We start from the raw sequence: 13405 nt of genomic DNA, 5'->3' as shown, positions 1-13405 counted from the left end.
GAGCTCGCCTGCGCCTGGTAGGCAATCTGTCCGAGGCGGGACCCAGCATCGTGTATCATGCTGTGTTCTCCTTGCCCTTGTCGAAAGGGACAGCACAATCAAAATCCACGGCCGAGGCCACCAATAGGACTCGAGGTCTGCCTGCTGGGTCGTACACTTCCTCATCCTCGCATTTGTGTTGCGTCACTCTCGGCCGCCTTTTTGCTACCAATCCCCGAATGCCATGGGCTAGAATGACTCAAGTTCGGCTGCTGTCAACTTGCTTATCCCGAGCTCTCAATAGGTATCCAAGCTGGTCCAACGCACACAATCTACGACAATCTATTGAACAACATCCTTTTCCATTTGGCATGATTACGCTTCTAACTCGAGTACTTGGTGCTAGCTTTGCTATTTCCATTGCACCACTAACCGCCTCGGATCCATCTTGACAACGCCCCCTGGTGCGGCTTCAACATACTCAAAAACAAACATCCAATGTCAGACGTCAGTTCGGGGCTGGGGGGGCCCCACGATCAGCATGAGGCTGGAAAACCCCTTTCTAAAGGCCCTTCTTTGGATAGAATCGACTTTCGACAATGGGACAACGAGATAAGGAAAGGTGTGACCAAATTGATGACCGTCAGAAGTTCCGCTGCCGAGGTTAGAAACTGGAGCGAGTGGCTTGAGGGTGTTGGACCGTCCATCTTTGACCAGGCAGCCGAAAGTGAAAACACAGATTCAGGGGGCAACCACAAAACGGTCAAGTGGTCTCTGATAGCCCACCTGGACTCCGACACAAACAAGGAGCCGTCACCACAACACAATGGAAATCCTTCGCCCGAAGTCATGGCAAGCAACGACTTTCATGGTGCTGGTAGGCTGGCTTCGTTCTCGATACCAACGCTTGCCGTGATACCATGGAAGAAGGCGAAGATGCCAGAGAGCCCAAAGCCGCTGCACTTTGCAGTTGAGGTGGCTTATGACCTGCCTTCGCTGAACTCGCTAGTTGAGGAACATATCGAAAAGGCGTATGCAGACGCCAGCTCGCCTCTGTGTCCTATAAATGATGAGTGGCCGGAACGGGTCTTCCTCAATTCCAGACGCCTACGGGACTTCATCGAAGCGGCGTTTTGCAAAGGACAACCGACATGGAATGGGCACGGTCCTTTCCACATTCTGAGGCCGTACAAGATGTTGTCATTTCTTGAAACTGGAATCCGGAAACGCATCGCCGACTTGCATCAGGCTCGTCGAGTCATATGGGATGCACATGAGGATGAGTACATGGCGCTCTACCAGCGCAACCCGGTCGAGGACGGAGAGGGAGTGGATTACCAGCAAGAATCTAAGATGACATTGGAACAGTTGACGGCCCACATCTTGGATCTGAGATGCCTAGAGCGGGTCATGGACGTCTTCTCACGGCCCGAGTTCTGTGACCCGAAGCACATGCCCTCCCACGTTCCGTTTAACAATCTGTGGTTCCTATTTCCTGTTGGTTCTCTGATATACGTTAGAGACCCCAACATACCGCAGAACATCTGGAGGGTTATTCAGCGAACCGGTGGTCGAAAGTACAGGATGCGGCCTGACCACGTCCCTCTCGGCGAGTACGAGCATTTGTTTTCGGACTTTGTGATCGACAGTTACCATCTGGACTACGATGGCATTCGCTACAGGCCCACCTTCCACCAATTCAAAATCAGCAGTTTCGACGGCGCCCAGCTCATGTCCTCGCTCCCGGTTCTTCCGTTTCGCTATGTTGAGTATGTGGACGAAAGAGTAAACCGAGACGACTTGCTTGAACGAGCCAGACAGTTCAAGTCCATGACCCGGATCCGCCATCAATCCTACAGTGGCCGCAGCTACGACAGAACCCCGAGTGGTAAGCGGCTGTCTGATCTCGAAGTCGGGTCCCGAAAGAATGTCACTCGGTACTCGGAACGGATCGATAGTGAAGTCGTTGTCGATTTCGAGCGTGCTCTCCAGGACATCCCATCTTGGATTCCGGGTGGGGAGGACTTCAAACCTTACCAGATGGACACGAAAGAGCACGATTTGATCTACGTTGACCAGGACGAAATGTGGGACAGCCGTTTCACTGAGGATTTCATGGAAGCCGAAACGAAGAAATGGAAGAAATGGGAGGAGGAAGCGTTACTATCCGGTCCCACCGAAGAGGAAGACCTCCTGCTACTGCCTGACCGTGTATTTGCCTTTGTCTTGCGGACCAGGAGTTGGGGTGAGCCAGCCCCCCCCCCCCCTTGAGCAATCGAAATGGGCGTTGCTAACGAGGGTTCCTCCGTTTTACAGCCTGCCTGGAAATTGGCAAAGACATGCACGGCAACCAGAGCTTGACTGATGTTCAGTTGCGTGATGAACCATGGGAAAACTTGGAACTCCCAGTCGGGCACAAGGAGATCGTGCATGCCTTGGTAGACTCGCACTTTTCCAAAGACAAGAGCAAAAACATCCAGTTTGACCTGGTCAGCGGCAAAGGTTAGTAGTAGTTGTTCCTTTTTGGTGTGGGTTTTGGTCGAAGATAGTATCAGCTATGGTATTAACAAGGAAACAGGGAACGGTGTCATTATTCTCCTACACGGCGTGCCGGGGGTTGGCAAAACATCAACAGCAGGTAAGGATGGCGCCCAAAAGCTAGGGACCTACACAGGAAAGACTTCTGACCTTGACCCAACAGAATGTGCCGCACAGAGTTACGGCAGGCCGCTTCTGCCCATTACATGTGGTATGTAAATGTACTTCCCTGACAAATGTTATCTTCGCCCATTAGTAAGATCCCCAGTTCGGGATCAGCCTTGCTAACAGGGCTCCATTAAGGTGACCTAGGACTGACGCCTGCCGAGGTGGAATCTGGGCTGCAGGATATATTCAGGCTTGCGCAGGCGTGGGACTGCGTCATGTTGCTTGATGAAGCCGACATTTTCCTTGCACAACGAACACCGACGGATATCGAGAGAAACGCCTTGGTCTCTGGTACGTATAAGCATGCCGATATCCCTTTCTTAGCTCTTTGACATGCTGACATAAATTCGTTTTCAGTCTTCCTCCGGACTCTGGAGTACTATGAAGGCATCTTGTTCTTGACCACCAACCGGGTAGGGGTTTTCGACGAGGCCTTCAAATCACGCATCCACCTGTCTTTGTACTACCCTCCGCTCACCAAGGACCAAACAATCAGCATCTGGCGCTCCCACATTGCTACCGCTAAGAAGGAGAGCCGCATTGAAGTCAACGACGTTGATCTCGTGCTATACGCACAAGAAATATTCCAACGACAGAGTGATCCCCAGTTCGGTCCTGTTTGGAATGGCCGCCAGATCCGGAATGCCTTCCAGATAGCTGTCGCGCTGGCGGGCTTTCACAGCAAGGGTAACAGGTGTATCAAGCTGGAACCTAAACACTTCAGCCAGGTCTTTAACGTTTCGGACCAGTTTAGCAGTTACGTTTGGCTGGTCAAGCAGCGCAACTCGGACGCGCAGTGGAACGCCATGCAGATGCTCCGACGGGACGACTGGGCTTATGCAGGACCTCCGGGGGTAAATCCAGCGACTAATAATCAGCAAGGGGCCCATGTGCCTCCTCGCTTTAGCAATTTCCCACAGTCCAGCTTTGGGCAGCAAGCTGGTCCTTCGAGATCGACGGCCCCTTTCAGCAGTGGGATGGGCACGGGAGGCATGGTCACGACCGGCGGCGGTGCTGTCAACCAGTTTGGCAACATCCAAACAACCTCCAGCCAACAATGGCATACCGGTAACATCCACTACCCTCTGCCGGTCGGTCAAAGCAACGCGAACCTCCGGCTCCAACCAACGCCCTCAACAGGCATGGAAAACAGCCAACAAAGACTTCACTGCCAAGAACAGTCCCAGTCATACGCGCAACCAAACCCCAGCCATCAGCAGGGCCTAGTGCAACTGAACCAGCTGGTTTCCCAACAGCGGCAGCAAAATGAACAACAGCAGCGGCCCGACGCTCTCAGCTTCACAAACCCGACCATGCTCAACCTGAGCCACGAAGTTCCATAGCGAGGACAGCAACAGGGAGTTGATGGTTCTCACCGATGATTTGTTATTGTTCAATTCGGCATCAACTTTAGGTCATCTCGACAGAAAAAAAAAAAAAGGGACAGAATGTAACGCGTAACGTTAATTAGACTTCTTAATTTGAAACTACACAGCAAAGACAAAAGAGACAGTTTTCCGGTGGTTCGAACTTTGAAACAATATCTGCGTGAGAGGTAAGCAAAGTTTAACTTGAGGACTGGTTTACCCCTAAAAGCGTAACCAATTGCTGTAGTACCCCTGATCTCCTTTCAAGTCCTTGTTATTCAACCGAGCCGACTCTTTTGCCCGATACTCCTGCTCATGGCGAGCATCCATTTGCCTGTAGTCCTGCAGGTCCTTCAAGCTGGCATCCCCCTTTAGATACAGGCCCAACAGCCTCAACCAGGCGCAGGCTTGTAGGCTAGCCGGGTAGCATAGAAACAAATGAACCATGTCCAACCACACACGGCCGTGGTCTGCATGGGGGATCCTAGAGCGGCACACACGGCTCAGCACATACTTCCACTGCTCGTCGTCCGGGTTGCACCCGTGGGTGATGCGGGCGTACTGGAACCACTCGGGCCAGTACCCGGCACTCTCCCAATCAATAATGGCCGTAACTTTAGCACGGTCCGGATCCACCATGATATTGCCCACGTACAAATCACAATGCGTCAGAGCCAGTTTCCCCTGACAAGGCGGCATAGTGGCCCGCACAGCGTTGATAATGTCGCTGTGAAGACCCGTGCGTTTGAGGGCGGGGCGGAACTCATGATCAAAAATATCGTCGTCGGTGCGCCAGCGGCCTTTGAGGAAGCCGCGGGCCTCGTCGGCGTCCGGAACGAAGCAGTTGATGGGCAGCCTCTGGCCGGACACGCTCTCCATGCGGCGGCCCCGGAAGCGGGACGCCAGCTTGGACATGTAGTCGGCCACCTGCTGCGCCAGGTAGATTTTGTCCGCCGCCGACAGCCGCGGCCAGCACTCGCCCAGCGTCACGCCCGGCGCCCGCTCCTCGATCAGGAAGTGCTGGTCCCGTTCGCGCGACAGCCACTCGCCAAAAACACGCGGGCAGGGGACGGAGGTGTTGGCCGTGATGAAGCGGTGGGTGGGTGCCTCCGAGTTGATGTTGTACTGTGTCCGTTTCAGGATGTAGACGTCGTTCATGGTCCAGACGACGCGGTTGCCGCATCGGTAGATGATTTTGGCTTTTTGGAGTTCCCTAAACCACGACGGAGGGTAGGTGGGTAGCCTGTGAATACTTGACGACGCTGTGGATACATTCTTTTTGGTTTTAGGTGATGAAAAGAATATCCTGAACATTTTTGTATATATATTTCCTTTAACCCCGCGATCAACTATAGACTTGCCCGTCGATGGTGTATGTACAGTTACTTGCACTACTTTACATGCAAGTGCGGGCCCAGATATTTCAGGTTCGAACGGAGAAATCAACGCTTTATTCGAGACATCGGGTCGGATACATGACGAAACTACTTATGATAAATACTAGTGCTTATATATTTCTCCTGGCACTCTACCTATCTTTGTGCATTTCATAACCGCATTGCATTGTACGAATACACCCTGTACGAAAACAAAGTATTGGTGGCCAAAGCCGGTCTCTATACGGGAGAACAAGTCAGCCTTTCCAGCGATCGAACGGTGGGGCCCAAGGCCCTGGTAATAAGGATCAAGTTTACGTACTTGTCTACTGTCTTTTTTATGGTGTAGTCGTGGGGCTACTGGGACCCTCCGGCACCGCTCGGGGTGAGATGGGGGGGGAATGATGAGCGTATGTTGACTTTCGACCAGAGCTCCAGGAGAAACCCGAGAAGTCCGGCTTGTTGGTGCATGCTTTCAGTTCAGCCTGGCGGTGATAGGCTGGTTGTGTGGGGTTGAAGAGACAGAGGGCTTTCGACCCATTTGCGAGCTTGAGATGTCTGCCATGGACAGCCTGACGGCGGTGGCGAATGGCAGAAATGTGTGAGCTGTTATCCATTTTGCAGCTTTGTGGTGTAGCAGAACTCGGGTAGTTGAAATCGTGCTGTGAAAATGAGTGTTGTGTGCTGGGGAAGTTGCTTCAAAGCATGAGCATGGGGCGATGAGGGATCTTATGGCAGGCTGAAGTGACATGTACGGCACTCAAGACACGGCTTTGGGGCTGCCATGTTGGATTCCAGCACCCGTTCACTACTCCCTGTAACAATGGCTTCTTTGTCTTTGTTGCGGCTAACTTTGGTTGTATTACCCACTCGTGACAGAGACCAATCAGCTAGGCGTGTCAGAGTCTCCGGTGTCTTTGTTCCTTTATTTCCCCTGGCATTGTACATCGAAGAATCTGTTTCATACACGGACCCCCGTTACCAATTTTCTCTCCACTCGCCCATACTCGCAACAGAACCGTCCCAGTCACAACCAACGGACTGCACAAACTTTCGGCGCCGTCCACAGTCTACTCCTTTATCTCCTTCTTGTGAAACATATCTTTCGCGCAGCGTTGAAGCCTCAGCCAGCCACAACCCCCCATCATCCACGGCTGGGCACATACCTTGAAGCTCGGGCATCCAGTCCGTCCTGTTCTTGCAAAAGAACTCTCCCTTAGGCGGCACCTTTTCAGGCTCGTCAAGCGAACCCCACACGACATAGCGGAACTTATCAGCCGCCTCTTCCTAACACACAACGCATCATTAGCACCCGACGACCACTCCCTCGACCCCCGTCCCCAGCCCCCCACAACAACCCCCAAAACGAAACAAACAAAGAAAACGCACCCCAAACTCGCACACATACGCCCCACACACCCCACAAAACTCCCTCGTCACCCCATTCTCCTGCTTATACCTCTTCGGCGGCTCACTGCCCGGCTTGTACTGGAAGGCCTCGACCGGCACCTTGGCGGTCAGGCCGTAGTTGGCCCCGAAGGCGCGCCGGCAGCTGTGGCAGTGGCAGAGCGTGGTGCGGGCCGCGTCGGCGGAGGGGAGGGAGAGTGTGTAGCGGAGGCGGTTGCAGATGCAGCGGCCGGGGAGGTGGAGGGTCATGTTGATGCTGATGGGTTGTTTTTATATGGTTGTGGGTTGATCAGGTAGGTTCAGGAATGGGCTGGTGATTGGTGGCGCGTGTTGGGGGCGATGGGGTTCATGGAGTCTTTGAAAGGGTAGGTGGTGACGTCAATGATTCCAAGTTTGTAGGTCATCGCCCATCGCCCCGTCTCAGCCGTCATTCCATGGTTGTGAGATGCCGTTGCAACTCATGATATCTCTTTGGTGTGCAAATGATGTCTCTTACCTTCCCCTTTGTCTCCCACAAGAACATCACCCCAAAACAATAAGCACCTGGAAAGGAGAGATACACATCTCAACGGAATGCCCACGCAGCTATTGTTGCTACGAAGAATAGATGGGTGGTAATTTACAACTTTCAATGTGTCGAAGAGGGCATATTAATGCCACGCCATAGGCACAAACACAGTTGGTAGAGTCTGATTGTCCATCAGGCTGAACGGCCCTTGGTTCGCCTCTGAATTCCACACTAGCAACTCTACTAAAGATTACACCAAATACCTGAATCCCTTGTTAAACTTCTCGGGATCCCTCTCGCCGTCCACCGGCGCCTGCGGCACCGCCTCGGGGCGCTCGCTCTCTTCCAGCTGCTTGTTCATGCGCACCAGCACCATCTTGAACATGAAGCAGCCCACAATGGTGACGCCGAACATGGCCGTGACGATGCCGTAGCTCTTGCGGAAGCCGTTTTCCTTGAGATCCCACACGTAGGACCCCGCCACGTTGCCCAACTGGCTGAAGGCGTTGATCATGGCGATGGCGACGGCGCGCTTCGCGGGGGGGCGGGGGAAGGAGGAGGAGATCCAGGAGTAGAAGACGATGAAACTAAGGGAGGAGGTTAGGGTCTGGCCGTGGGGAGTGAGGGGTCGGGACCGTTAGAACTCACCCGGCGTAGCTGCTCGCTTGGAGGAAGAGGGCCACGTAACGGGCTGCCACGTTGGATGTGGCCATGCTGATGATGAACCCAATGAGACCAAGGCAAATGGGGCCGACAATGTGCCAGAACTGTGAGGACAGGTTAATTTCACGTCATGTTGGTCGGCGAGGGTTGGGTAAGAAGACGGGGTAAACAAACCTTGTCTTGGGTGCGATCCGAGTGCCACGCGTTGATCACCGAAACCAAGCAGGCAAAAGCCCAAGGCGGTGCGCTCATGAGAAGCGTAGGAATGGGGTCGAAGCCCAGGGTGCCGGTGAGAGTGGGCTGTTGTTGCGCAAAAAAGTACTCGTAAGTTCATCTGGGGGTAATGTAAGGGGCAAGGAGGCGCTTACGAAGAAGGCGTTGAAGGACAAGCCAACAACATACGCAGTAAGCGTAAACATCATCAAGTACACCTTGGGGTCCTTCAGGGCCATGGTCAGACCGGTGAAGACGCCTTGGCCAGGCTCGTCACTGTCGGCTACGCCGACGTCCTCAGTCATGCGCAGCTGCGCCACATAGCGCTCCTCCTCGGAGAATCCGCGCGTGTTGTGCGGCAGGTCGGGCAGGATGAAGACGGCAAGGACAGCAACAAACATGGTAGCAGCACCCTCGACTATTGAAAACAAGTGTTAGCGACTCTGGGAATTCATGTCAAGAAAGCACAAACATCGGCTGCCTTACTGTAGAACAGCCATCGCCAGGCGGCATGGCCCAAGACGCCCTGCATGTTGGACAGCACACCAGCTCCCACCAGAGCCGAGAATGCGTTCGAGATAAGGTTACCGCAGAACAGCAACGCGTTCCTCGTCGTCAATTCGCGGCGCGTGTACCACTTCGACAGGATGAGAAGGGCGCCAGGAAGGAATGTGGCCTCGACGAAGCCAAGAAAGAACCGGATGGCGACCATGCCACCAAAATTGGTCACAATACCCGAAAGGGTGGAAACCAACCCCCATAGCAACATCGAGCACCCGATGTAGAGCGAAGGCCGCGAAACGAGGTTGATCATCATGTTGGAGGGGACCTGCATGAGAATGTAGCCGACGTAGAGAATGCTGAGGCAGGTGGCGTATTGGTTGTAGTCGAGGTTCAAGTCCGCTTGCAGTCCCTTGAGGCGGGCGGCCGCGATATTGTTGCGATCCAGATAGTTCAAGATGTACAGCAAGATGAACAAACTGCAGCGCGCGTCCAGCTTGCGCTTCAGACTCTTCTCGACCTGGATGCGGCGTTGAGGATCCATGGTGGTCGTCGGGACGCCGCCCGTCACCTCGTTCTGATGGGCCTCTGTCTTCTCGGCCGAATCCATGGTGGTGGTGATGTGGGGCGTAGGTTGACTTGGGGAACACGGGAAGTCACAGCAAAAGGCGGCGGGAGAGGCCTAATATATTATTATTTGACCCTGCGAGTCAAGTTGCCCCATGGGGATGTCATCAAGGTGGTATTGGTGGATGCGAGGTACTTTAACGTTGCTCACTCAGGGGTGGTGGACCCAGTTGACTTTGATGTGATCCGTCACGGCGTCGGCGTCTTCTGAGGCTGGTCAAGCGTGTCAAGCTTGTCAAGCTTCGTAGCGCTGGAAGACTGCCGCTGCAGGGTAGGGCCGAGAGAGCCGGCATTATCGGGCCAAACGCTTGTTTCTCCCCGCCGAGCCCAACCCGCCTTTCGCCCCCCTGTCATCACATGCTTAAAAGGGTAAAGGATCATCCCATGGGGCGACCCCGGCTACCCAGCGATTCGGCCCCATCATGATCTCGTCCCATTTACGAAGTGCCATTGGAACGAGAAAAAAAGAAGGGGCCCCGAAGGGGAAAAGGCAGGTGATGCGTGGGGTTTGAGACAGAACGGGGATTCCGGAGATATCAACAAGGGGAGGAGTGGAACTGATTGCCTGCCGACTCTTCTCGCCGTGAAAACTCTGAATGATTCTTCCCTGGTGTGCCCTGGTGAGACCATGAAAATGGAGAAATGCTACTAAAAGTTGTGGGGTGCGGTGAGAGTGATCGGTCCTTTTCCATGCCCACTGATCCTGGCGGGACCTCGGGACCGACTTGCTTCCCCGCCCTCGCAACTCCGCCCTCCGCTTCCCCGGTATGCAGGTGGAGAGCTGCTACACGAGGGTTGGGTTTGACCCCCACAGGCGAGAGAGGACAACGTCATTCTCGCAATAAGGAGCCAATGATACCAGAGTTTTTCCGAGGTCCGGTCTTGAAAACAGATTCAGGGGCGCGCGCTGTAGATGCTTTGAGCCCCAAGGATCGTACTTTAAGCACTAACAACCCGAAGAAAGATTGAGGAACAAAAACTAAAAAACGAAAAGAAGAAGAAAAGGGACAGAAGAGAAGAACAAATAAAAAAATAAAAAAATAAAAAGGAAAGAAAACGTGTAACATCGCTATAAGTCCTTAACATGTCCTTCTTGGTGATTTTCCTTTGGTGCTTTTTGCAGTTAACGTTTAGGACGGGCTCACCAACATCCTTTAGAGCAGTCGAGCTCCTTCTGGGCATATTATTATCTCGGCCCGAGAATCCAACGGCCATCGGTTGGCTCATTGAAGTTACATGTACGTATCAATGGCGTACGTCCCACTTGATTGAACAACATATCAAGAAAAAGATTGACATTTCACCTCCCGCCCTTTTCTCGTCTCACCTTCCGTTCCTCAATGACGGGCAATCGGTCTGTTGGGTGTTGACGTATCGTTAGTTCAGATTGTTGGTCATGTCTCCCTTTCTGATGGCCAGCCCACAAGTTTCAGAGTCATGTTAGAGCTTCATCAAGTCTCACAACCTGGCCGTGGGATGCCAACCGGTTGATGCCATTCCTACTGATAGCCCGGGGGTAATTAAGGAGTAGGATCGGAGGAAGGCAGAGGTAGTTGGGTCGTAGTAACCCCTGAATCATTCAGCCGTGGCCAGGGGCCCGGCGTCGAGGAGGGTGACAGGGTTGAGTCCCCATGTCGAGGTCGACCGTAAGCACAAACTACCTATATTCGAGGTACTATCAACAGGACGGTCGAAGCATGGGGGTGTTGTTGGTGGGTGGCTGTGCCGCAGCCAATACAGAGCAAGGCGATGCATTCTTTCTACCAAATTGTATGAGCGGTACGATAATGATCCTTTATCATTGGCTTCTAAGTACCGAGAACATGTGCCTCTTGGATTATAAGCTTAAAATTGCCGAAACGGTCTACCCCGGACTTGGGAATGGGTTTCAGCCCTGCGAGGCCGTTCCCTCAATCGGCATTATTTCCCGATTGGTCTGTCCAGCCACGACATTGTGATATCAATTGGCCAGCGCTACCCGAGAGGAAGGTTTCAAATCCCTTAGACTTGTGTTACCTTGGCCCCCAGCGACCAGCATCGTTCACGGGGAGGATTGACGCGGCGGTGCTGTTGAAACTGGGCGGCGTAACCATCACCCAATAACCACAGGCCATTCACCGTGGGGGCGGAATCGTGAACACGACTACAGGGGATTCACGAATCCCGCCAGCGGCGGCGCCATTTACTCAGGAGCACACCCGTGCAAAGTGGCGTCAAGGGCGGGATCAAGCACACCCGGAAGACCTCGTTTCAACCCACGATCCGTGGCGGCACACTTCACACACGATCCATGGACTAGGGCCATGGCCGCCGCCATCGCCATGTCTGCGTCGGGCTTCATGTTGCAGGACGCAAGTGCTAGTTGCTATTTTAGAATGGGCGGTGGTCTGTTGACCCGGCGCCGTGTAGAGGGGCTGCGACCATGGCCCCGTGAGGAACTGCGAGGAATTTAGGGCTAGGGAAAGGAGGCTTGCGTTGTGTCTGCAGGGCGACGAGCGCAACTATAAAGGACCGAGGGTTTTCCCAGACTGGAGGGAGAAAGAAGAACATCATCACATCAACAACACTTCCAGCTCATCAAGCTTCAACCGCAACATCTGATCAACAGACAGCCGGTTTACCAGACCACCACAACGTACGTATCCAGGTTGAGCGACGCGGAGATCCAGACTCTACCAGCCCACCCCTCCGAACAACAACCCCTCACTAACAACCCCCCTCCCCTCTTAGCAGCCGACAACCAAACCCACTTCACTTCACCTCACTCCCACCCCCACAAGCAATCATCATGTGCTGGTACCGCCACTACAACTACGCCTGCGGCCACCCGGCCCCCGACGGGTTCTCGCGCGCCTGCGAGGCCTACCCGACCTGCAACCGCCGCACCTTTGAGGGCGGCACCTTCGTGCTGCGCACCGACTGCCCGGCGTGCATCTACGACAGCGCGCCGAAGAAGAGGTCGGGGAAGAAGAGCTCGCACCGCTAAGTGTGGCAATACATGTGTGCACGAGGAGAGGGTTGGTCAGGAGGTGGGGAGAGGGGGAGGGGTGTCAAGCTGGTTACTTGACTGACCTGGGGATGGATGGATGGGGCCGGGCTGGTATTCGGCAGGGGGTCGGTCGTTCTGAAGCTGGGATTTGGAAGACATGGTTGTTGCTGGTCGAAGCTGGACTTTGGCTGTACTAGATCTTGGCTGTTACTATAGCTCCGTGGGCAGTCGTCATGGGGCAAGACCCGTGCTACCTTGAACATGGTTCGTTTGGCCCAGTCATGAATCTGTTTTCCGTTCTTCGAAAATGCTTCTCACTTCCTCTTTCCCTCACCGAGATTCTGAAGATGGAGATCGCTAATGTACCTGGTACTCCCCATTTCGCGCTCCACAGATGAAACTAGCACCTGATCCCGGCCTGAAATCGTCGCAAGGTGTAACCCTGTTGGCCACATAATTAGCTCGTTCAAGTCCTCATCTGAACACTACGATGGAGTTGCCATGTGAACACCGGTAAGTTCCATCTGTTGTGAGTTGGCACCACCCTTGCTATTGCGAACACTAGGGGGGATACGATTTCAACTTGAAAACGACGAAGCAACTAAGACTATTTCTGGTTTTCTTCTTCTTTGGGCTGTTTCCTAATGATGCTTTGAAATTGACACGGCGAGGCAAAAAAGTAAGTGAATACCTGAGTGCAAAAGGAAATGCCCAGTAACAGGATTGAACTGTTGACCTTCGCATCACTTGATATAGCAGGAACTATATTAGTACGACGCTCTAACCAGCTGAGCTAACCGGGCTGTTGTGATTCGATGCTGGGTGGGCAAGCTCCCCGCCTTTTGAACTGTTCTCGGACTGTTCACCCGCCTCCTTACTATTCACAGGAGTGACCGTGCCCGCTGCGCGCGGGCACGCCAAAGGAGCCTGGAGGAACTTGCCGGTTGCAGGTAGGCCCCATAGCGGAGTTAACGATGTAATTGTATATTTTTTTTCCATTTCATCATGGTTATTTACGAATGCTGGGAAAGTAAAGAAAGGTGGTTTCTCCAGTCAGACTAGCGTCTAA

The 13405-nt window shown here is 53.5% G+C and overlaps 4 protein-coding genes and 1 non-coding gene across 5 annotated transcripts; 2 read left to right on the top strand and 3 right to left on the bottom strand.

Moving 5' to 3' along the window:
- The first annotated feature begins 887 nt into the window (after positions 1-887).
- Positions 888-4065, top strand: F5144DRAFT_642131 (uncharacterized protein). Its single transcript, XM_066792793.1, has 6 exons — positions 888-2224; positions 2296-2481; positions 2558-2617; positions 2681-2728; positions 2821-2976; positions 3043-4065. Exons 1-6 carry the CDS (start codon positions 916-918, stop codon positions 4026-4028), a joined length of 2745 nt encoding a protein of 914 aa, XP_066646774.1. The 5' UTR covers positions 888-915; the 3' UTR covers positions 4029-4065.
- A 209-nt stretch (positions 4066-4274) lies between these two features.
- F5144DRAFT_627269 (uncharacterized protein) lies at positions 4275-7139 on the bottom strand (the record flags this gene model as incomplete). The annotated part of the gene is made up of 3 exons (XM_066792287.1): positions 6818-7139; positions 6595-6715; positions 4275-5314 (listed from the first exon to the last, which is right to left on the bottom strand). The coding sequence occupies exons 1-3, from the start codon at positions 7082-7084 to the stop codon at positions 4275-4277; spliced, it is 1428 nt and encodes a 475-aa protein (XP_066646773.1). The 5' UTR covers positions 7085-7139.
- Positions 7140-7557: 418 nt separating this feature from the next.
- Positions 7558-9519, bottom strand: F5144DRAFT_125396 (general substrate transporter). The gene is made up of 5 exons (XM_066782249.1): positions 8706-9519; positions 8375-8637; positions 8181-8306; positions 7992-8110; positions 7558-7930 (listed from the first exon to the last, which is right to left on the bottom strand). Exons 1-5 carry the CDS (start codon positions 9328-9330, stop codon positions 7594-7596), a joined length of 1470 nt encoding a protein of 489 aa, XP_066646772.1. The 5' UTR covers positions 9331-9519; the 3' UTR covers positions 7558-7593.
- A 2123-nt stretch (positions 9520-11642) lies between these two features.
- F5144DRAFT_125384 (uncharacterized protein) lies at positions 11643-12359 on the top strand. The gene is made up of 2 exons (XM_066782248.1): positions 11643-11982; positions 12078-12359. Exon 2 carries the CDS (start codon positions 12136-12138, stop codon positions 12331-12333), a length of 198 nt encoding a protein of 65 aa, XP_066646771.1. The 5' UTR covers positions 11643-11982; positions 12078-12135; the 3' UTR covers positions 12334-12359.
- A 685-nt stretch (positions 12360-13044) lies between these two features.
- On the bottom strand, positions 13045-13139 carry F5144DRAFT_t44. The gene has a single exon. It is a non-coding gene; the product is annotated as a tRNA-Ile (tRNA).
- Between the last annotated feature and the right edge of the window lie 266 nt (positions 13140-13405).

The sequence above is a fragment of the Chaetomium tenue genome (assembly GCF_020726465.1).
Source record: "Chaetomium tenue strain MPI-SDFR-AT-0079 chromosome Unknown F5144scaffold_2, whole genome shotgun sequence".
Classification (NCBI taxonomy): domain Eukaryota; kingdom Fungi; phylum Ascomycota; class Sordariomycetes; order Sordariales; family Chaetomiaceae; genus Chaetomium; species Chaetomium tenue.
Note: the sequence above shows the minus strand (reverse complement) of the source record. Positions and strands in the feature narration are given on the sequence as shown.

Excerpts from the sequence above, each read along its gene's own strand:
- F5144DRAFT_642131 (XM_066792793.1), top strand. The coding sequence starts at position 916 with ATGCCAGAGAGCCCAAAGCCGCTGCACTTTGCAGTTGAGGTGGCTTAT. Across the intron at positions 2,482-2,557 it reads TGACCTGGTCAGCGGCAAAG|GGAACGGTGTCATTATTCTC; the intron begins GTTAGTAGTAGT and ends ACAAGGAAACAG. Across the intron at positions 2,729-2,820 it reads GCTTCTGCCCATTACATGTG|GTGACCTAGGACTGACGCCT; the intron begins GTATGTAAATGT and ends GGCTCCATTAAG.
- F5144DRAFT_125396 (XM_066782249.1), bottom strand. The coding sequence starts at position 9,330 with ATGGATTCGGCCGAGAAGACAGAGGCCCATCAGAACGAGGTGACGGGC. Across the intron at positions 8,638-8,705 it reads CTGGCGATGGCTGTTCTACA|TCGAGGGTGCTGCTACCATG; the intron begins GTAAGGCAGCCG and ends TGTTTTCAATAG. Across the intron at positions 8,307-8,374 it reads TGTCCTTCAACGCCTTCTTC|CCCACTCTCACCGGCACCCT; the intron begins GTAAGCGCCTCC and ends GCGCAACAACAG.
- F5144DRAFT_125384 (XM_066782248.1), top strand. The coding sequence starts at position 12,136 with ATGTGCTGGTACCGCCACTACAACTACGCCTGCGGCCACCCGGCCCCC.